Below are 25,586 nucleotides of genomic sequence, written 5' to 3'. Positions count from 1 at the left end.
GGCATCTCTTTTCTTTAATTGCATTAACTCATACTTGGATTTGCAGACAGAAGTTGTGCATAGTGATCATTAACTCATACAGGGTCTGCAAACCCAGATTGGGAGACCACCAGATGCTGGAGATAGTGATGATACATGACTTAAGAAAAACATATTAAACTTTTACCAATGAAAAAGAATTTGCAGAAAACAATAACAATTAATAATAAATAAATATCAAAGATGCTAAGAATAAACGCAGTCTATTCCTTACTTGAACAAAGATTCAAATTCAACAAATCATCAGAAATGGAGAAAGCCAAATCTGATTTTGATCAATCCAGAATGAAGCTCTGGCTCTGGCGACAGAAAACATTCAAAATTGGAAAAATTTAACACCAATGCAGCAATACTGCCAAACATATAGCAGAAAATGCATACCATTGTCAATAAAGAGAATACACTGCTACTTCCTTTGGATTTTAACTTTTAAGAGAATATTTGTATTGCCATCAACCAATGGAATCACCTTTGGCAACCGCAAAGGCAATTCATACTCCCCACACATTGTTAAATTTTCTGGCATAATTAAATTCTCCTTTTCTAGACTCACTTGTAGTTGCCTCCTCACCTGATGCAATCCAGAAAGAAACTAAATCACAAACAATTGAAATAAAATTATGAATCATAATCAAAATTAGCTGCAACAAAGTTTACATTATTGTCCAGTTGTATTCCTTCATGTACATAAATAAGGTGTCCTAGACAGATTTTCATGTTTCCAATGAATCCTGCAACTTAACATTTCTGCACTTAAAAAGAGGCACATGTCATGCTAAATAACTATGAGCAATTATGATTGGACTCTTGGTCGAAATTGTATGATTAATTTGAAGAGTTGAAATGGCAAAGAAATCATTTTCTCAAAGTCCAGAGCCAACAAAAGCATGCATTCAGATTATAAGAAAATGTGGGTATGCATAATCTTTCATGCATGCGCACAACATATGGCTCAAATAACACTTCTCTGGTGATGAGCTGGAGATTTGGATAATACAAAAATGGCTTTACATTACAAAATGCTTACTGAAACTCACCCATGCCAGCCTTGTCGGGAAATTATAAGTCATTTTTGAGGTGTTTTTTCAGGAATAATATGCAAGACAACGTAGCATTGTTATCAAACAGCCTTGAAGGTTATGCATGTTACTTAAGCATGTAGTGGTTCTATATTCCAGTTAAGCAACACTAGGTTATCTAATATTCTGCCGCACCCCTATTGTATCCATATCTGTGTATCCAATGCATATCCCAATACAAATACCTTGGAGATTTATGGAGTGCATCAAAACAATTTGTGCCCTATCCGGGTGTTGTATTCAGGCTGTAGCAAGATATGTAGAGTAACATAAAGGCCATATCAAACCTACATCTAATAACTGGTCTTGTATTTAAAGGGAAGAAAATTAGTAATTTTTTCGTCATATCTGGTAACTAGACCAGTTTGTCTTATTACAGTGAATGAAGAATTGGCTATTCTGAAGTTTCAACCAAAACATTTATATCTTCCTAAATAATTATTTTCAAGATGCCAAACACCTGACATCCAAATAAAGATAATGTAAAACCTGTTCATCCAATTAAAATCAATACTAAATGAGTTCAAAGCCATTGCAATTTTAGAATTTTGCATTGTATCAATGACATTAAGAAAATGTGATAGATTGAAGGAAAGAATAATACCAAAAAGTTACATATGATAAAATTCTAAAAGTGGCACGGCAATCCAATAATACTTTTTCCTTGCAGACATCTAATTATAAAATAATAATATCTTTGAATTGTAAGTTTGATTGAGTATGACAACAAACAAACATATGAAGTTAAACATCTAGCTCACGTATATTATTTTATTTTCTTTCTAGGTGTGTGTGGATCTGTGCCTGTATCTGTATGTGTCCAATGCACGTGTCTGCGATGTGTCATATGTAATATCGACCCCTCAAAAACTACAAATTTTTTTTTTATTATTTATTTATTTATAACATTCACAAGTACCAACTTATTTAAACAAACTTCTCGGTCTAACTTAGAAATGTCAGCTTCTTAATTTCTTATATTGCCTTAGTGGTGACAATTCTACACCACCACATATGCTTGCACAGTTGTGGCATAGTTGCACTCAAAGGTGGTGAGCTCTTGAGGTCAAGATCCCTATTAGACCTAGACTTAAGCCTCGAGGGTTCATTCCAATGACCCTACCTACGTATCCCTTAGAGGGAGTTCATTCTCTCCTCTTATATAAGATATTTGTTCTCTCTTTAAACCAAGACTATTTATCAAATTGGTTCATTTATAATATAGCAATAATCAATTGCCATCAAGTAACATACAAAGATACACAATTAGTTAAGGGACATATCTTTTCACCATTTCCAATTCCATAAAGAGTGATTCGAGCACACTTCCCTTTTTCACATGGTGACTAGCTTGACCACATCATACACATGATTACTAGCTCCGGCTTACATCACATGTACAAAGTGACTAGCTCTATCATACATCCCATATTCATAAGGACTAGCTTCAATATACATCTCTCGTATATAGTGACTAGCTTCAGTAGGCATCCCATACCTAGTGACAAGGATTTCCAGAACGAGGAACTGACATATCTTTAACAACTAGCTACCACTTGCCCATAGTGCATCCCAAATAAAAGAAATGTCACTGCACTACGCACTACGCACTACACCTTGGGACACATTCTTTTGTCTAGTCTTTCGCACCAACAAGCAAGTGGGAACAAGGTTCAATGTATCCCATACTACACCGGGTATCTATCCTCACCCTAAGTCAAGTATACCACTTCCACAAAAATATATGCCCAAATTAAACAAGGTTTGGTCCAATTATTACCTACCTAGTCTTCATTAGAAATTCTCTTCCCTGCAGTCCATCAGACGGCTAAGCAACAGGGACATCCATCGTCAGCATGCAACTGGCCCCCAAGCCTACATGCTCTTGGCAGAATCCGCCCAATACCCTAGATCAATGCGGGGTATCCCTCGCCTGCATGCAACTAGCCGCAACCATCCGCTAACTAGGGGTACGGCTAACAGTGTACCGACATAGTATGCTCCTTGACTATTGTCAATCTCGAGCGGATAAGCTTATCTCAAGCGGGTCATAGGATTTCCATCGGTCATCACCTCAGATGCAGAAGGGTAGCCTATGCATTGAGGTATACAACCTCTACCTATGCCCCTCATAGGGCCCTTACTCCATTTGTAGTCATAAAAGTTAGCACCTGTACATGGCTTAACGCTATAACTGGAAGAGAGGTTCCTAATTTAGAACAAGTAGATTATAATTGATCGATCTAAGAGTATATACACAGTCTTATAAGTCTAGGATTAAATTACATAACCGCATAAGATCACTTGGATCCAACATAAGATTGTCTCTACTCAATAGATAAACAAACTGACCATAAGGTTGTCTACCCTTTCACTTATCAACTCATCATTCACAACTTTATATATATATATCCAATACAATTTATAAGGTTTTCTTAACTCTTTCATAATCTTCTAATACCTATTCTGCCTCATTTGGAACCTACTAAAGAGGAAAGGTCGACAGGTTAGGAACAACTCCAAACCTTGGAGTTATCCCCCCTGGACCCTACCCCTACGGACTTGAGGTCACAGGAGCATCCTTCACCCAAGGACCACCTACATTCCCGCTTCTAAACAGGTCAAAGTCACACATAGTTCTCCTTACAAGGTCTCTCAAAAGGCCCCTATACACATGTTCCCAAGATTTCATCACTTCAACTTAGCTAGGCCTACTACTCAACACAAATTACCTTGGTTCACAAAAACTCATAGGAAAGTAGTTCCATTGGTAGTACAATATGATCTATAATTAGGTTCTTATACTGAAGGGATCAATAAATAGTCTTTACCCCAACACCATTCTAAAATTATATAATATGTCTTATTATTGCATTAAGAAATGAAGGTAAAATAATATTAAATGAACTTATTACACTTATTGTCTCAGACTCTCAACAATAGATTTTTCCAAAGCATAGTTGACCAAGATGGTTATATCCAAAACTTTTCCAACTTGATCTGTTTATTAGTCACATATACACCAATGTAGGAGTACAAAACCACTTAGAGTTTCTCGAAGGGATACAATTCTATAATTAATAATATCAATGCATATGATATCTATAGTATCATCTTAAGTTGCAACTCATTATAGGTATAGGGTCATAAACATATATATATAGCTCAATTTATATTGGTGCCCACATCATATCCAATCTTATCAAATAAAGATAGTCAAATTCCATAGCTGCCTATAGGATTCCTTTTCTAATTCTCAATTATGATTAGTGCTTAATAATATGTCAGGAAAGCCAACCCCTTTTCCAAAGTTGAGATAATCTATATAGATACTAGACAACCATTTTGTCTCATACATGAGTGACATATCCAAAGTCCACCTAGGGGCTGACCTTATCACTCAACAAGTAAATTACCTTAGTTCACCCAAACCATATACTTCATCACTAGGCTATGGTGATAGGCCATAGTGGATGAAGTTACATTATTGTAATAATTACCATGTACGTTTAAGTTATATCCTGATCTAAACCATGTGAGGTTTTATCATCTAAGTCACCCATTAGAAACAACATGATAGAGTTGGGGATCCCTTACTACTCTAATTAAGCATGATTGGTGCCCAAGTCATACTCAAAAGCATATAACAACACCATACCCTTTATATCGTTGTATGAAGATGTACATTCAATAATATGAATCATAATATTCTTAGCCTTCTCATTTATTTATCTTATGTAGTTTGTTATTACTAGAAAATAATTGCACTTGACACTCATAACTAAATACGATCTTGATGGTCACTATAAGATACTACAGGATTCCATACTATATGATTGTAATTTGTTATCTCTTAACTCTACAAAGCCCTTGAATTAACGATAGTTTCATTAATGAAGTCCTTGTTACCTACGATATTAACTATTGAATGTCAAAGCTCATATTGAGTAACTATTAAAGGAACAAGATAATGCCATTTTGATGTCAAGAGGGCATAGCATTCTAACAATCATATTACATAAAGTTACGATATAAATATGTTTACTCACAAACTTGCTGCTACGAAGTTACTCTTGCCATTTATAAAATCTAATTAAAATTCCATTTTTTTAACCCTCTTATCAACTCTAGTTTAAGTGCAATCAACCAAGGGATTAATTTTTATTTATTTTCTCCTTAAAAACTTCTAAATCCTTTCTTTTATAATTAATTTGGAACATACTCTAACTGATGGCATTACTCAAGACACCATTTCTTAATGGCATTTAATCAAACCACCCATGTGCTTTGTCTAGGCTAAGATTTCTATGCAATCATACTATCCTTGGTTCCATGATAGTTTCCCCATCAAGTTTATCGTAATCCAAACCACTGCCCATTTCTTTAATCAACATGGATTATTGCAATACACGTTCTGGATCGATTTGAAATAAGTGGTTTGCCATGTTTAAGTGAGTCTACTTTTCGCACATAGTGAATGTATATATATGAGACCAGTTTTAAAACAAAATAATTAGGTTATTATTTTACTACACTGCAACTACAATACAGTGGCATCCTCACATATAGTGAATATTAGTGGTAAGATAACCATCATATGCTAGATTTATTAAATGCTCCTTCACAAACTTTATGAAATACACCTCATAATTCTTCACCGTTTCATGCCTTCATATTAATTATCGTATTTCAAAAGCAAGAACAAGATGTGGAGACATAAAAGAGACATGTGAACTTTTGACGGAACATGTCAAGGAGCATGGTATCCTGGTATTTAATTGCACAACTTAGATTTATAGAAAAGACTTGGAAAGTGATAGGAAATGCAGCTGCCTGTGTAAGGCCAAATTTGAAGATTTTAAATAGTCTCAAATGAAAATGATGACAATGACGAAAAATAAAAACACTTACAGCAGAGTCACTTTATACACACAGAATTTTGAACACTTTACATATTTTCTACATAAGACTTATTATGAACAGCGATTCTGAACTTGAAGGGATTAAGAGATTAAAGTACTTTGTAGTTTGGCACAACCAACAAATACAATTGGAAAGATCCACAACCATCAACAAGGTTGGACATCAAGATTGAAATGAGGGATACCTTTGACGATGAACAATATGGCCACAAAAACATTCTCAAATCACCATCATTCAACTAGTAAATTGTGTTGGGAATTACTCAGCAGAAATAAACAAGAAGATTAGCTGTTTTTAGCAATTCAATGCCTTTCCACAACAACACTTACAAGAATAGTGGATAAATTCTTCAAATAGATATTACTCACAATCTCAAAAATAATTCACATTGCACACAAACTAGAGATCTAAAAACTCCAAATCGTAGTATATTATTTTTTGAAAATATCACACCACAAGCAAACAAAAAAGATACTAAACCATACACAAAAACATGAAAAAACTCAGCTCCAAATAACCAAACACCAAAATCCAAAAGGAACTGGAATCGTTCAACACTAAAGATAACCCTAAATGGAATCACTTGAAAAGTGATAGGAGTTCTCATCCCCAAATCCATTCTTAAGCGCACAGGAAATCCCTAGATGGAATTACTCAAATGGCTAGGAGGGTTTTCATACTAGGGAAAACCAAAAATAACCTATGTTTGTTCTCAAGAAATAAGAAATCGATCATAAGCTAGATTCCTTCTATCCTCAAATCCTCAATTTTTAGGCACTTTTGAGGAAATAAAATATAATTTTCTGTATCTCCTTTTTCCTCCAAAAATGTAATTACGAATTGACTTAAGGACCTTTCCAATTAATATCACCTTGTAGTAATCTATATTTTAATAATAAAATATAAGTTGCCTTTTGATGCACATAAAATTACTTTTTGGGCAACTTATATTAAATTATTAAATTATTTCCTTACTTAAAAAAGGGGAAATGACAAAGCAACTTGCAAAAGTGTAAGGTTGGAAATGCGCCATCCTTCTCCACGAAGAAGAGACATCGTCTCGATGTCTTATTATACACACTAAAACCAAAAAAAAAAAGTATCACACTAATGCAAACAAAAGTATCCAAATACAAACAAAGTATCTCAAACTAAGTCCTAAAATGCGGAAAAGAACAATCTGTCTCCTCTACATTCTCCCATGTGGCACTCCACAAAATATTGGTCCCATTGGACCTTATATTGAACAATATCTCTATTACACAACTTAACGTTGCATCTATCAACGATTCAAATGGGCTCCACTAGCACCACTCCTAGATACTGTACCCGTAAAGCATGCCAATGAAGTATATGGGTTGTGTCAGGATGATATGGTTTGAGCATAGAAACATGAAACACATTGTGGATTCAGGAAAGAGTAGGTGCTAGAGCAAGTTTGTAAGCAACTAGGTTTATCACTTACAACACATCAAATGGAACCACAAATCTGAGTGCTACTTTGGATTATTTGTCGAAAGATATGGAACTCTTACGAGATTTGACCCTCAAAAAGACTCTGTCCCCAACTGAAAATTGTATGAAAGTCTTGTTCTTAACTACATAACTATTCTATCTATTCGTTGCTTCCTTTAATCTCTACTTGATCAATCTCATTTGATCATCAATGTCTCTAAGCATATCTGGACCAATCACAATTCTATCTTCCACCTTATCCCAACTGATAGATGTGTGACACTTTCGCCCTTTAAGAGCTTCAAATGGTGCCATTCCCAAAGATGCACGGTAGGAGTTATTACATACAAACTCCACAAATGGAAGATACTCCTCCCACTTATACTGTTGATCCATATAATACATCCTAAGTCCTAAGTAGGTCTTCAACAACCTAGTTCATTCTTTTTGTTTGGCCATCTATTTGTGGGTGGTATGCTGAACTGAAATTCAATCTTGTTCCCAAATCTACAATCAATATTGTCCAAAATTTAGAATTAATGCAAGTATCTTGATCTGATATAATCATCTCAAGTACTCCATGGAAACAAAAAAACTCTTGGACAAACTTCTTGGCTAAGGTTAACTTATCCATAACTACCAAGATGATGCCATGTGTATTCTTGGACATAGGCAAACCTTGAATGAAATCTATACTAATCACTTGCCATTTATAATAAGGTATGTCATGTGGGTACAAAAGCCTTACTAGATGCACATGTTCAGCCTTGACTCATTGGCACTCCAAGCATCAAGCCACAAATTCAATCACATCCTTCTCGAGTCTTGGCCAAATACATAGAGAGGTTGTGGATTTCTTCTAACATCAACTTTCCCAAATCTCGTAAGTTGGGAATGTACATTCTTCCTTGGTATCTCAGAAACCCAGCTGATTCAAACACATATCCATCAAAACGATGGTCTGCAGGGTTCTTCTTTAAGGCTTGCTTCACTCTAGAATAGTGCTCGTCTCCTTGTAGATTTTGAACCACTTGTCTCAAACTAGACCTTGCAGTAGTCATGGCTGCTAGATGCCTTCTTGCTAAGAGCATCAGCTACTCTATTTTCCTTTCCTTCAATATACTCAACCCTGAAGTCATATTCGCTGAGAAATTCTAGCCATCTTTGTCGAGCATTGAAATTGAGTTGAGTAAAGATATACTTCAGTCCTAGATGGTCTATCTTTAATTTGAATGGCTTTCACAAGAGATGTTGTCTCCACATTTGTAGCACACAAACTATGGCTGCCAATTCTAAGTCATCCTGTGCATAATTCAGCTCATATTGCTTCAACTTCCTCACCTCATAAGCCACCACTTGCTCATTCTACATTAGAACTCCTCCTACACCATCTTTTGATGCATCGGTTATCAAGGTATATTGCCCATTTGGATCAGGTATAGTCAAAATCAGAGTTGCAGTAAGCTTTTCCTTCAAAAGCTCGAAAGATTGCACACACTTGTCAGTCATTCAAATCTTTTTCCTTTCTTTTGGACTCAAGTGATTGGTGTTGCAATTCTAGAAAACCCTTCTACAAACTTCTCGTAGTATCCTACAAGTCCCATGAAGCTTTGATCTTCAGCCACATTCTATGATATAGGCCACTCCACGATTGCCTTAATTTTCTCTGGATCTACTGCGATCCCTTACTGAAATGATATGGCCTAGATAATGCACCTTGTCTTGATAGAAGGTACACTTGGATAGCTTACCAAAGAGTTTATGCTCCCTCAAGCATTGTGACATTATCCTTAAATGCTTATTATGCTCCTCAATAGATTTGGAGTAGATCAGGTTATCATCCAAAAATATTAATAAGCTCCTCAATAGATTTGGAGTAGATCAGGTTATCATCCAAAAATATTACCACGAAGTCGTCTAAGCAATGTTTAAATACACTATTCAGTAGGTTCATGAAAGTTGCAGGAGCACTGGTTAACCCAAAAGGCATCATTATGAATTTGTAGTGGCCATAACAAATCCTAAAAGTTATCTTGGCAATGTCCTCCTCCCTAATCCTTAATTGATGGTAGCCGGATTTGGAGTCTATCTTAGAGAACACTATGGCTCCTTTCATCTAATCAAAGAGATCAACAATTCTTAGAAGGGGGTATCTGTTCTTGACAATCACCTTGTTCGAAATCCTAGTCAATGCACATGCACAAAGTCGCATCCTCCACAAAAATGATTGGTGCACCACGGAGATACACTAGGTCCAATAAACCCTCAGTTCAACAACTCGTACAATTGGGTCTTCAATTCCTACAACTCTTTAGTGGTCATTCTATAGGGAGCCTTTGACTGAGGTCTAGTTCCAAGTAGCAACTCAATAGAAAAATCAAACTCCCTCTTTGGTGGCAACTCAATCAGCTCCTCTGGAAACACATCCTAAAATTCCTTAAGGATAGGGTAGTCACCAAGTATTGGCTTCATGTTATCAAGTCACTACCATGGACAGCATAAATGGAACAACCCTTCCTTGAGCCCTCCTTTAATTGCATAGCTGTAATTTGTAAGTTCAAAAGGTCTCTGAAAGCCATGAATCTCAATATGATTCCCAAAGCCATCCAAACAACTTGCAATCTTATCTTCACAATTAACTATAGAATTGTGTTCAGTCAACCCATTGATCCCCAAAATTACATCATATGACCCTAAGGGAGCTATATAAAGGTTGACTTGAGTCAAAAGATTTGGAAGCTCTAAATCACTGCAAGAAAGACAAGAATCTACCCTCTTTTCTACCCAATTCTCATACTGAACCATCCATGAACTAGCCATATGTCTTGCTCTAACTAATAACTTGGAAACTACTTTTGGATCTACAAAGCCTTCAATTGCTCCAGTACCAATTAATATAAAGGCAGGTTGACCATAGAGCTTATCCGAAAACACAATTGGTGAGGCTTGCAAGTAAGCATGCCTGTTGTCTAGAGCTGCATGGATCTGATGTTAAGGTGCCCATTGTTGGTTCCTTTCCTTTCATCCTATCATCCGTTGAGGGCAAACACTAACATAGTGATCTCCCCTGCATACATAACATCTATCTTGTGGTCCCAATTGTCCATCAGGCTTATCCCTATTGAAGTTCCTCCTATTATTGTTGTTGTCGTTGTTACCCCTCTTCTTATTTCCATTATAACCCCCTTTAGCTCTGTCTTGTGTTTGTTGCCACACTTCAGGTTTTGGATCTGACGATTGTTGCCTCCATGCTAGTTGTTGTTTCGAAACTTCTTATTCCCAAAGCCAAATCTAGCATCTCGGTTTTTACGATAGTTAGCCACTTGTTGAAGCTTCTATTCTTGTTTGGTAGCCTTCTCAAAAATTGCATCCATAGTCAGTGGATTATGGATGTCTACTTTTTCTCCAATAGGCCTGAAATCCAAGATGATTCAGAATTGCTCATCCAGCTGATATTGAGGTATACATACTTAAGAAAACTAGTGAACTTTCCCCAATATTGAGTCACTGTCATACTACCTTGAATCAAATTCTAGAATTTTGTCATCTTCTTATCAAAGAAGAGTTGAGGTAACCACCTCATCTTGAAAAGTTGGAGAAAGATTTCCGAAGTGGTCTCTCTTGGCAACAACTTTTTCTCATATTTTTTGTTGTCCCACCAAGTAGTTGCTTCATCAGTGAGTTGATACACAGCCCACATAGCCTTGGTTCCATTGGATAGATTTCGGAACTCGAAGTACTCTATCTCAATGATCCAAGCCTCCGCTCCATCTCTGATGGTTTTGCCATCAAATTTGGGCAATGCAATCCTCTTGAGGTCCTTACCCAATTCATTCTCAACCTTAGCTCCGTTGTCCTCTCTATCTTGATTTTCATTTCTTTGGTCCTCATTTTGGTTCTGACTCCCTCAATTCCCATTGACCTATTGCTCTAAGTTGTCCATCCTATCCCTCTATTCAGTCAGGAGGCTGAGGATTCAGTCCGAGCTATTGTTTTGATCCATGATTGATTACGAAATGTCTTGAGACAAGGTTTCCATCTTAGCATAGTATACAAAGGCCCTAGTGTTAAACCTAGAGCTCTGATACTAAATGTAAGTTTCGAGATGTGACAAAATGTTACAAACATTCAAGCAAAGTCCAAAGTTTTGTGTTAAACAAGGGGCAAAGCGGAAGTTGGGAATGCAAGCTTGCACTTGTGGTATGAAGTTTCACAAGCAATAAAGGGAGTACAAAATAAAGGTTAGGAAGCAACTTGCAAAAGTTGCAAACTTGCATGGAAACTCCGTAGCTTTGCCAAACACACAAATTGAGCAAAAATCTCCCAAAACTTTTCAAAAGATGAAGATAGCACAAAGATTCAAATGGGTGCAATGCATAAAAATGTACATGACCTAACCAAGGTGGCCCATTATGAGTTACTGAATCAATAATTTATGATGGGCCAAAATAGGGCCTCAGGCAACACTTGCAAATATGAAATGTAAAATTCAAGAGGATGCCAACAACATCCACTAGGCATGTATAAAGTTCAATCTCTAGATTCTTGGGCACCCAACTATCCTTGAAGGATCTACGATTCCGAGCTTGGAAGAACTAGAAAACTAATAGAGACTACAAATTGACAGAATGTGCCTATGGATACTTCATTGTTGTTTTTGCTAACAAATCTAATAGCAATGGTGTCTACGTAAAAGGTCCCTATTTCTACTAAATCATTAGTCTATTTGTGTAAAGCCGGTGTGTGGGTTTTAAAAACGGAAATGTCTTCTGTGACACTAGTATGGATGCATGTATCCCCCTCCTCAAGAGTTCAAGTGTTATTTTTGGATCAGAATTGAGGTTTCAGAGATATAGATCAGTATCTCTGATATTACTGTTTAATTCAAAATTAAAACAGTAATATCTGAATATAGATTTCAATATCTTGAAGTAATCAATTAATTTTATATCACAGCATATATATGTTGCTTTCAGAATATATATCTATCAGACTTTTATATCTATATATCACAGAATATGTATATATAGTGCATAGCATATATTAATCACAGCCTATACTTAATCATACAGATCTCAGCAGAATATATCTGATTTTATGCTCCACTATATGTTATATGCCTGCAGTATAGTGTACGCACTACTTCACTGTTATATACACGACTATATATATCCCGATCCCTCACAATAATGCATGCACCGCTGTTGAATATCTATGCACCCCTGTTATACGCCTTGCTATATTATCTGCTCTGTTCTATTCACACACTGCTGTATATAATCCACACACACTTGGTTATATTCTCTGCTGTGTAATATTCACGCAGACTTGGTGATATACTTCGCTGTATAATATTCATGCCGTTCTTCTCTAATATATTTCTGAATATAATATATGCACCGAATGTTCTTCACCAAAGTTCCTACGATTGAATGAGAGATATACCCGATCGAGAGAAGTGAAGAGTCACGACTTCAATCGGAGACATGACCAAACTTAAGAGGGGTGTGATACCTAACAGCCTTATTTGTTAATCATTCGATAACCAATAGAAGCCAATCAATATGGAATCATACGTAAAAATTGTTAACAACTAATAAATAAAAAATCACATATATTTATATAGTACGGCGATATCTCCTGTAGCTATAATACATCAACATCTAGTCCTTGTATGTTTTTGAGATAATTGCTAAGTTTTTGGTGCTGGTTATTGGCATTTCCAAGGCTTTTCATGGTAATCCTCTCTCTCTATGCTATAATATTTGTGCAGCTTGATCTCATGACTCCGATTCCTAAAAGCATTACCATGACAACAAAAATAGAATGAGTCGAATCACTAAATTATGAAAGCTTGCCTTTCAAATGATTTGTGTGCCATGAGGTATAGTCATCCAATAAGAGAATGTCCAAACCTTCAAGAGAAAATACAATCAACAAGAAATCCAAATGAATTTAGTAAAGATATGGAAGATCTTATCAAACCCAAGAAAAAATGAAAACAACTAGGAATTAAATTCTAGAAAATAGATACAAAAAACATCAAGTATCAAGGAGGATCCAACTCTGAACAGAAAGGCTACCACAAAACCACTCCTTACAAATACTTTGGAAAAAGGTAAGGTAACTTTGAAAGATCACAGACATGATAGGTATACCACCTTAAAATCGGCAGACTTGGCAGATGTGACAACTTGAAACCAATCCCAATTGGAGGATGTCTTAGCCAGCACCAATTAGTCAAAGGTTAACGATGATCCTATCATAGAATATCAAGGGAATGAATTCCCCCTTCAAGAAAAGAATTCTTCAGAGATTTTTGGATAAACTTAATCATAAGAACATAATGTTGCCGTAAACAAAGTCCAGAAAAGATAAGTATCCTTCCTATTCTTCATGTTCCCAGTATTGATGAATTTACTTTGTATACAAATGCTTCTTATGTTGCATGGAAAGGACACTTGGTCTTTGTTAAAGAGGGCAAGAAAAGATACCTCAAAACATGCCAATGGTGAATCCCCGATGATGTGAGAAAATAGATTCCTTCTGATAAAAGAATCTTTCGTGTGATCAAATGCCTTAAAAATTCTGTTTAAAGTTAATGCATTTGAAACATTTTATCATCAGAACCAATTGCAGCAGGTTCTTAACAGACAAATACCATGGACACAAAGATTGCCTAGGTAAATATGTCTACCGGCCATGTAATGTCCCTTTCTAAGAACATTGTTTATTTTTGCCTTAAAACAATATTTCTGATTCTAGAATGATAATTGCATTTATATTTATAAATATAATAAATTTTATTATAATATTTAGATAATTCAGAAAATAATCTTATCTTGCTTTTCTTCTATGTTTTCTTCTTCAATTTGCAGGTATGTTCATTAAATGTTAAACTCCAATTTTTGGTCAAGTCATGAGTTTTCGTCCAATAACTTGATATGAGAAGTTAAAGGTTTTTTTTCCAATGAAGTAATTTGGTATTTGTTAAACGTTTTTTCCAATGAAGTAATTTTCATTCATAATAATAATTCAACATATTAAAGATATACTCAATAATATACTAGATGAAAAAGAGTGGGGTGTGATGCCTTCACCAGCCAACAATACAATGGCATAGGAAATATCATAACATTGCAAGAGAATATCTTTTCATCACATCAAGCATCTGACAATCAATTACAAAATCAAATAGGCACGATAAGCAAACTGTAATTGAACTTCTTCTGTAATAATCAGACCTGCAAATATCTTCAAAACATGGACGATATGCTCTAAAATCCAACCCTCAAGCACCCAAACAAGGACACTTAGTATGATGATCCTTCAAGTCTCCAAATCACCAAAAATCTGCTCCAGCTTTGATTAAATCTTTATCAGCAATATGAGGCGCCCAAGAAGGTGGAAACAGAGCCAATTAAGTGCAGGTTTCAAACCTGATGCAAACCCAAGAACCAAGGCAAAATGTATGGCCTTCCTGGAGGAGGGCAATTTGCCTGAAATAATCAAATCCAAGACCATAAGATGCAAACAACCACTCAAAATGTACTGCTCTGCAATGAGGAAGACAGAGAAATTATAGCCTTCAGCCTTCAAGAGATGAGCAAAACTTGATTCCAGTCACTCAGAACAAAGCACTTTTCAAAACTCAGAAAACTCACAGTAGCACTTAGAAATTGAATCTAACCTTCTCAAAACTCATTCCACACCACTAAAATCCACACACCACACCAAAACTACAAACCCACATCAAAATACTGAATATATCTTCATTCTACTCAACTCTAAAATCACCCAGCAAGCCAAAATTCACTGAAAAACAGATCGCTTGAACACCAACCAGCTAGAGTGGGTCTTTCACCACTGAAACCAACTATCTAGCAGAGGGTTTTCGTCCTCCAACCAGCAAAGATGAACTCTGGAAGCATTCTAGCGGCATAACCTTAAGTTGTTATCGCAAGCATACCAACTGAAAGCTCAAAATATGAATATAAAGAGAGAAGGAGAAATTAGGGCAACCACTCTTCAATTTGAATACTTTCCCTCCAAAACCGTATTTCGACACCTTATGAGAATAACCCCAGAAGGGTCAAACTTTTTGGGAGCTCTCACATAACATTTTTAATTCACTTTATTTCTCTTTTCCCATCCTGGCATCACCTAGGAAATGCATAAAATATACTTTAAAAATATTAGACTCCCCCCCCACCCACCCGGCCCCCTCCCTTGGAATCACAAAAGGAAGGCTAATTGGCCCCTCTTTTATGTTACATCCTTTTTCTATGTGTAATTTCACTTTGTTTACTATGTGTTGGAAATGAATTAATTGTTAAGCATTTTTAGTGATAAGAACATCAGAGAGACGTAATTGATGGCACACACACACACACACACACACACGTGTATGTGTGTGTGTGTGTGTGTATACATATACATATATACAATAATATTTTATCTAAAGGAATTTTGGAAGGCTAAGATTCGGCCTAACTACCTTTTTGTGTGTCTATACATATATATATACACACACACACACATATATATATACAGTTAGGGGTTCTTGGTCTTTTAAATGGAGATAAGATAATATATATATATATATATATATATGAGGAGGAGTTGTGTGTGTGTGTGTGGGTGTGTGTGTGTGTGTTACGTCATGACCTTGTTAGTCAGTTAGGGGTTCTTGGTCTTTTAAATGGAGATAAGATAATAAATATATATATGAAGAGGAGCAATCTCTGTGTGTGTCTATGTGTGCAAAACTTACATTTTAAAACAACTTCAAGTCACCATGTTACTAGGCGAGGCGCAAGGTGGTACACTCTCTAAAGCAACTTTATAAAGACTTAGTGAATTAATCAATAATCTTCTAAAAACATAACTCACCAAGTCCGAAAATGGAAACCATTGCACTGAACTGAAAGAGGAATAGAGGCCAAGACCTAGTTCTAAAAAATGCACTTACTAAAACTAGCAAATGACGAAAAATAGAAAGTTTGCAGGAAAATCAAAAAATCACTGCTAGAGCTCACCTTAAAACACTAAGTCCCCTAGTCACATGCACTTAGCCTACGACAACCTAGGAATAGGCTAATGGAAAACTCAAACTGAGCTAGGTGCAAGAAGGGGACATGACATTTTCTTTGGAGGGTTTCCATCTTCTTTGGCTGTAATATTAGTTGCAATGCCAAATGTTATTTTCTTCCAATTGATGCCCTCTTCACAATGACATGATTTCTCCTATATACCTTATTGGTGAAAGAGTCACCACCTTTGATACCATCACTGCACTAGGAAATCATAATTAATTTTAATTAATTATTTTGCTAGTGCTACCTTACAAATATTGCTAGCACTACCTTTATTATTTTAATAACTACATGGATGCTACTATATACTTCAATCACCTAAACAATAATTTTAATTCATTGCGATTTGGCATTTTGGCCAGGGCATGATAGCTTGCCCTTCCCAAGATTGTTTGTCCTAAAGCAATACTATACTGGGATTATCAAAAATGTTTGCTCCTTCCCAAGTGGCGTCCTCCATAGGCAAATTCTTCCATTTAATCAAATTTTCTGGAATAAACTTATTTCTTAACTTCATTTCTATCATGTCGAGATGGCTTCGAGTTCTAGAATCAATTTTTTCTCATCATCAAGTGGGGGTTAACTCTAGGCATGATGTAATGTGTTGACCTAAAACCTTCTTGAGGTGACATGTGAAAGATATTATGAATTCAACTATCTATTGGTAACTCCTATTCATAAGCTACTTCACCAGTCCTTATTATCTTATAAGGTCCATAGAATAGTGACTTGAGTTTCTTCACACCACTTCCCCTAAGGGAAGATTGTTTATAAGGTTGAAACCTTAGTAAAACTAAGTCTCCAACTTGAAATGTTCTATCAAATCTATGGTGATAAGCATACATCTTTTAATGATTTTAAGTGTGTTGTAACTTTTCTTTGACTATGTTTAAAATATACACACTATTGTGCGAAGTCTCATGCTCCAAAGACTCTACTATCTAGAAGAATCATATGCCTAGATGATATTGCCTCATAAACATATAGTGCCTTGAAGGGAGTCATTCCTATTTTCTCATGATGGGTAAAATTGTGGCAATATTCTCCAAGATGTAAACATTCGATCCATGTTGTTTGTTGCCTTCTGACATAGTTTCGTAAATATCATTCAAGTCAATTATTTACGATTTCAATTTGCCCATCTATTTAGGGGTGGTAGCCAATGCTTGGGGTAAGTTTTGTTCTAACCAAATTAAAGAGTTCCTGCCAAAACAAACTAAGTTACTACCTTTGTGTAATATTCCCACTAATATTTACGGTTTTTGAACACACCAAATATTACAATGCACCCGTTAAAGTTAGGAAATATAATCTCAGTACTGCTGAAAGTAACCCTTCCACTTTCTGATCACCAAGAGCCCAATGTGGGAAGGTGAGAGCATACAGTGATATGGGGTTCATTAGCTCACTGATCTGCTGGAAATTACAATGCAAGTACAATACTGGGTGGCAAGCCAGCCCCTTCCACTTTTCAGTGGGATGAAGACCAAGAACTTGGCGGTAAACCAACCAAGGTAACAAGAGCATAACCAGAACCAAATCACTCTACCACTTATGCAGCGGGAGGACTTTTACATAGAACTATCACTCAACCGCATATTTCAGCAGGAGGACAATATCTCTCAACCACTTACTCAGTGGGAGGACAAAGCTGAATTACAAAACATGAAGGCGGCTAAGCCATCCTCTTCCACTTGTTCAATAGGAAATGCAACTTAGAATGATTGATCAGTACTACTGAAGCAATCTTACAAAGATAGAGATGCAAGAGAAGATAGAGTTAAGTACATATCTCAAGTATTCCATATCAAATTCTCACAACAAAAACACTACATGTTGTTCTGAAATCAGAAACAATAAAGCACAGAACCAGCCACTCCCAAATCCAATAAATGCTCGTAACTTTCTCAAAACTGAATGAAATCATGCCAAACCAAATGCAAATGAATAGTATAACATAGGCGATCAGTTCAATACCTTGAAAAAGCAACCTGGGAGCAGCAGAAGTGATGCACGCAACCCAATGCAATTCTGAAAATGGCGTTTTGGCTGAATATTTCGATTTGCAACTGTAAATTGGAGAGTCCCCCAAATGCCACGCCAATGTAGGAGAGCTATTGTCTCTCCGATATGCTTCCAATGAGCCTTCACCCAAAACGATGCACCCAACATGCAGATAGCTACGAACAAAATACACTTCCAGCCAACACACACCAGCAACACCAAAAAACGCAGCAGCACACAACTCTTCACAAACACACCCAAATATCGCCAAATAGTTCACAAATTCGAACCACAGCTAGGAGTGATGTCTCACACTTGAAACTGGAAAGAAAGATCTAGGAGGTGTTCACCCTCGAAGAAGTCTGGAGTCATTCCGACAGCATAACGATATATTTTCTTTGGATAATGAAATGAGGAGCCAAACACCTGTATAGATAGCTTTTAAAGTCTGGAATTCAAATGAAATTGCCTCCAAATTCACCTCTTTCAAACTGCATTTCATTTCATGTGGTGGACCCAAGTATGGCGCCCACTTCCCAAGTCAAAAATCACGCCTAGGAGAGAGGACCACGATTTTGGCACAATATAACTTTGAAGTATAAAAATAAAGTCTCCTTTCAATCATCAAATAATTTGCCCAAGCATGACTTAGTTAAAATGTCATATTGTGCACAATTCCCCATAACATCAATCAGTAATAAAATAATTAAATAATAACCTTAGGATAAGGAATAATATTTAATTAAATCACCTATAACTACAATATTGATTATCAACAAAATCCGGATGAGGCTGAGCAATGAGAATCATTGAATTGTGCTAGATCAAGACCCGAATCCAAGATTGCCAAAAATAGAATGCCCAAACTGCCACTTACTAAAAATAGTAAGTCATGAAATAATGCCTCGAAAATTGTGATCTTCACAACCAAAGAAAGAGCTTGGCAAGCTTAGTAACACTGCACCATCCCAACAACCAAACCCTAACTTACCAAAAATAGTAAGTTCACATTCCACCCCTGACAAGCTTGGTCAAAACTCCAACGAACATGGAAATCCTAATTCTCCTTTCCACATAGCCTACAGGTCTCCAGAATAGGCCAATGGACCACTGAATGCATCATCACAAGGAAGGGGACATTACACTTTGTCACTTAAGACGTTTCTAGGTAGTTAATATAAGATAAAGATTTCTCTAAAGAAGCTATCAGCTACTTGTGGTGCAATATATATTCGGAAGATACAGCATGAAAATGAGCATACTTAGTCTACCTACTACCACAAAAATACAATCCTTTTCTTGCACTTTCAAAAGCCCCGAGATAAAATCAATCGAAATACTCACCCATTTTTTATTTTGTATTTACTTGAGAAGGGTTGTAACAAACCAAGTAGAAATGTTTGCTCTATCTCGTTCCTTTGACAAACCATACATTTGCAGATATGCTTCGAAACAACCTCTTAGAGGCTTTTCCAAGAGAATATTTCCCTCAATTGTTTGTATGTTTTATAACACTATTGATGACAAGCCAATGGAGCATCATGATATGCCCTTAAAATCCTTCCTTTCATTTTTTATCCTAGGATGAGATATATTCGATCTTTGTAGAGAATGAGCTCCTCTACTACCTTGTACTTGTCGTCTTGTAGCTTGCCTTCCAATATTTCATTAGCCAATGTATTTTTGGCAAAGTCAATAAGCATTGAATTTTCCAATCAGCAAAAATATTCATCATAGAGCATGTGAGTTTATTGTGACATAGCATTGGCCACCACATCATTTTTCCCTTCATGTACTCAATATCAAAATCATAGGCTTGGAACTTGCTAAGCCACCTCTACTATATATCTTTTAAATCCTTTTGTTTCAAGCAGAACCTTAGACTATTATGATCAGTCTTAACAATAAATTTTCCACAAACTAAGTATTGTTGAAACTTAGCTAATGTATGTATAATAGCTAGCATATCTTTGTCATATATAGATAATTCTTTTCCAATTCCTTAATCTTGAGACTTTTGAAGGCTATTAGATGTTTGTTTTGCATGAACACAACTCCAATACCTTCTCCTAAAGCATTGCATTCTAATTCAAATGTAATAGAGAAATCTGGAATGGAGAATATCGAGCAAGAACTCATTATTTCTTTAAGCTTGTCAAAAGATCTTTGTGCCTCCTCGCTCCACGAAAAAGCAAATTTCTTGGTTAGATTTGTTAATGGGGTAGCTAGCCTTGAAAATCCTTTGACAAACATTCTGTAATAACTACAAATTCCTACAAATCCCTTTAAACATGTTAAATTCTTAGGTCAATGCCAATTTACTATTGCCTTGATTTTCTCTTCAACTACACTAACTCCTAGGGCATTGATCTTATGCCCCAAATACAAGATTTCAATAATCCCAAATTCCATTTGGATGCTTTAGCAGATAGTGATTGTTGCTAAAGTATTCCCAAAACCTCATCAATATGTCTTAAATGATCTTCCCAGGTTTTACTACAAATCAATATATCATCAAAGAAAACCAAAAGAAATGTCCTTATCATTTATTGAATACTTGATTCATGCAAGATTGGAATGTAGCTAGAGCATTAGTCAATCCAAATGGTAAGACTAGGAATTTAAAATGTCCAAAATGAAACCAAAAAGCAGTTTTGTGAACATTCTCTCTCCTCATCCTTATTTCGTGGTATCTAGAATGCAAATCAATCTTAGAGATATATATTGCACCATGGAGTTCATCAATTAATTCATCAACTCTATGGTTGAAATAGCTGTTCTTGATAATCTTTTTATAAAGTGCCCTATAATCCACACACATCCTTATAGTACCATCTTTCTTTCTTACCAATACCACGAAAGAAGCAAAAGGGCTAGAGCTAAGTTGTATCTGCCCTATATCAATAAATTCCTTAATTGTTTACTCAATCTCTTCCTTATATCTCTTTAAGTGGCAATAAAACAAGGTAATAAATAGTTTCGATCCTTCTCGTTTGATGATGTGCTCAAAACCCCTCTTAGGAGGTGATCCCGGTAGAATATTGCTGAAAACCTCCCTATGCTTGTCTAGAATAGATTGAATATCCAAATGAGTGGTCTTTCCTTCTTTGAGAGAAAGTCTATCAGTAGTCACACAATATGTTGCCCTTTCTACTTGCCCAAGTCTAAATACTGCCCATTTCACAACCCTTGGAGATCCATCTGATAGACTTAGTAGAATCACCTCCTTGCCATTATGTTGAAAACACGGCTCCATTTTCTAAAAATGTTGATAGTATCTACCCAAAGAATGTAATCATTGAATGCCCAAAACCATATCCATATAACCCATGCCTACCACATATAAATCTTCACTTGTTTGGTGCCTTCTTAAAGTGATAACCAATTGTTGAATCCTTCGTGTACAAGGGATAGTGAATCTGTCAGCCATAACTACCTTGAAACCATCAAATCTTTTTCAGCCTTTAATTTCATCCTCATCACTAGGCCCTCATCAATGAAGTTATGAGTAGCACCACTATCGATTAAGACAACCACTTTATGACCTTGTAAAATCACCACAAATTTGATAAGGATGGTATTTGGGTGCCCCTAAAAGTGTTGTCGATGTTCCCCTTGTAACTTTACTTCTTGCTTCTCTAGTTCCTATTCTTCCATTACATATTTGGATTCAAGTTCTTCCTCCTCAAATTCTTGGTCTGTTATTGCTTCTATGTGACATACTTGTCCCCTTCCCTGAACATCTATGTCCCAGCTCCCATGGCTCCCTATAATTAAAACACAACTTCAATCATAGCTCATTCTCAGTAACTTTTTTGTGGCTTGTCTTTAAAGGTAATAGCTTAGGTTGTGAAAGTGGTTTCCTAAGTTGCTCATGTTGAGCATTCTCAGAGCACGACTTGCTTCTATTTGTAGAAACTTCTAACCTAATGCTTTTTGAATCCTGTCTTGTAGAGATGTAGGTTCAAGAGCGATCACCAAGCTCCAAAGTGACTCCATAAACCTTCAATGAACAAGTATATGAACATATCCTCTATAACATCTGTCACCATGACTGAGATTCTACCGCATAATCCTCTACTGATCCATGCTGCCTCAAACGACAAACTTTTAGTTTTCAAAACTTAATTAATCACAATAGCAATGCTTCAAAACTCAATCATCCGAATCAGTAACACAAATGCAAGATCTAGCAATTAGGAACACAAGAACACACGATTTACATGGAAAACCTTGTGGGAGAAAACCAAAGCAAAATACTGCTGTTGTATCAAAGACTTCTTACAATCTTTGTAGGCACCAACCCATAGAAGACACCAATCCCCTTTAGATGATTCGTAGGCACCAACCCATTGAAGACACCAATCCCCACAACTGAGAACCAGACCAGCAAGAGACACCAATCTCTTTTAATGAGAGGCACCAGCCTCTAATAACAAGAATTAGATCTTCTTCAAAATAAAGCTTCTTCAAAAACTGCCTTAAATCAGGATATCTTGAAATTAGAAGTCAGGATTGCTCTATTCAATAGTGCTCAAGGAAATGCAAAACATCAGGAATTGCAACCACATAGTTGACCATTCTTCAAAGCAGCCAGCTTCATTGGCTTTGTGTACTTGTGTTACTTTGTCACTTGATATTTGTAGTTTGTAGCATATAATTGATTTTGAGGGTTTGGACTTTAGAGTCAAACTATGTAGTATTATATTATGCAGTGTGCATTATTGATTATAGTCAACAATCTCAAAATTAATGAGGAAAATCCATATTTCAATAATCATGGTGTACAATTAAGTTTACTTTCACTGTTTCATTCTGTATCCAATTAGGATGGCTTTACAAACATCAGTTGTTTCTCTTCTTTTTTTTCTGCATTTTTGGGTTCCTGATATTTTTCTCTTATTTTCTGATTACATCCCGCGAAATGATATTATCTGTATCCTTTGGTTCACTGGTTTATTGTGAGAAAGACATTTGCTTCTATGATTTAAATCCCATTTTGTTTCTGTTGATCCTCTTTCTATTGTACCTACAGAGGTGGACATTAACTGATCCAAAGTTGCCCAAAAGATTTTCTATTTTAAGGACAGAAATTGACAATTTCAGGGAACCGCTGTCTCAAATTCTCAAATTCTCAATAATACATAGCCAAATTAAGGCTATGACTATTAAGGGTACTGGAAAGAAAGAGGCTTTGGATCTTAACTCTCAACCTCTCAAGCCTGTTGCTAATTCTGACAATTTTCAAATTGGATGTGACAAATTATGTTGAATAGCTGCACCATTGTATCTATGAGAGATGCAGCCAGGGTCCAAATGTGGTTGAATACTTTCACAATCTTCTAATGGCCGGTACAAATCCGTAAATTAAAGACAGGGTCCCTAACTAAAGCCAATGGCTAGCAGGAGATGTTGGTTAGATATATTGGTGGAGATAAGTATAAAGAATAGTTAGGGCATTGTCCTTTAACCACTGAATTTTGCCTCGAAGTAAATTTATGTTTTATGTTTTATGTTTTGGATGCAGTTCCTTTTGCAAGGGGGTATGCCCCACAATCACACATTTATTATGAGTTTAATAGACAGTTTAACTAGCAGTTTCTTTAACCTGAATAGTCCTACGCGACTGTTTCTTTGACCTGAGTAGTCTTATTAGGCAATGCAATTCCCTTTTGCAAGGGTATAGGCCCCAAATGACCCATATTTTAGCATGACCTCTTTACACAGTTCGCCTAGCAGTTTCTTTGACCTGAATACTCCCATTAGGCAGTTTCTTTGACAGATTAACTAGCTACTACCAATTATAGTTTGATATAGGTTCTAGGAGAAGTAGAATCCTGTTCTAGCTGCTTGGTTTTTGATAAGAACCCAAATCCATTCTCTGCAATTGTTGGAAGGCATCAAGACTGTTATTATGTTAATTTTGGTGATTTCTTTGTGAATGTATGATACTCCTAGGCCATTCAAGAGAAACAATCTAAAACACATGCTGAAAACAACATTTATATGTATTATAAACAATAATGTGTATGATATAATGAAAAATATAAACATTTAGCAGCTTCTCAAAAATCATTAGTTAAGTTTAGAGATGTTATTCTTACCTCGTCCAAAATTTCTTCCTTTGTCACAGGATAACGTAACTCTTTTCCGTAATTTAGAACAAGTCTCCGTAGCCCCTGCGAAAAAGCACCTGTAAGCAAACTTACATTCAAACAAAACCAAAAACTATGTAAGACAAGAAGCTGTCAATGTAGGATCTGGAAGTCATTATCACTAAAGCTTATAGCATCAAGCCGATCCTCAGAGATAGCTTATTGACTTGGTAACATTTCACAGGAACAGCATCTTTGATATCTTACCTCATAAGTGGGAGGAATTCCCTAGCATAGTAGCATAAAATATAAATGCATAAGTGTTTATAAATTGCTCAAATATTGAAACAGAAAAATCTAGGCAAACACCTAAAAATGCTATCATATTCAAAACGACAGCTAACAAACTGCAATCTCTGTGTTATGACTATTTGCCCTGTAGGAATAAAACTGGTCAAAAAATTACATAGAACGTCTGTTTCTTTTAAATAGACAAAACAATTGAAAATTTAGTCACTGCCATATTTAAAACTTTGGGTGGACAGGAATATAGGACAAGCTTCCATTGAAACATTTAATTAGCAACTTACTCCTAGGAGTTTACATATACAAGCCACAAAAGGCCTGTGACTAGATGGGACTGGAGTGATCAACATTACCTTATAAATAATAGCAAACACCATACTTCACAATTCTAAGGAATGGTTTCAAGCACATATGAGAACAGCAATTGTAGTGCAATTTCTCAATCCTCAATACAGGATCCGGAAGTCATACTACAAGAACCATTAATCTAAGGTCATCCTCAGAGAAAGCTTCTTGAATTACTAATGAATAACTGGAACTGCGACCTTTGATATCTTACAGAAATAAGCGGCAGGGATCTCCCTAGCACA

The 25,586-nt window shown here is 36.0% G+C and overlaps 1 protein-coding gene across 1 annotated transcript in view; it reads right to left on the bottom strand.

The window, feature by feature from the left end:
- Positions 1-223: 223 nt before the first annotated feature.
- Positions 224-25,586, bottom strand: part of LOC131044362 (uncharacterized) — a 106,197-nt gene continuing 80,834 nt past the window's right edge. The window contains exons 5-6 of the mRNA XM_057977677.2: positions 24,700-24,774; positions 224-610 (exon numbers count right to left, since the gene is read on the bottom strand). Of these exons, the coding sequence (XP_057833660.1) occupies positions 446-610; positions 24,700-24,774 (240 nt within the window). The 3' untranslated portion in view covers positions 224-445. The remainder of the gene's footprint in view (positions 611-24,699; positions 24,775-25,586) is intronic.

The sequence above is a fragment of the Cryptomeria japonica genome, chromosome 6 (assembly GCF_030272615.1).
Source record: "Cryptomeria japonica chromosome 6, Sugi_1.0, whole genome shotgun sequence".
In the NCBI taxonomy this organism is placed as follows: domain Eukaryota; kingdom Viridiplantae; phylum Streptophyta; class Pinopsida; order Cupressales; family Cupressaceae; genus Cryptomeria; species Cryptomeria japonica.
Note: the sequence above shows the minus strand (reverse complement) of the source record. Positions and strands in the feature narration are given on the sequence as shown.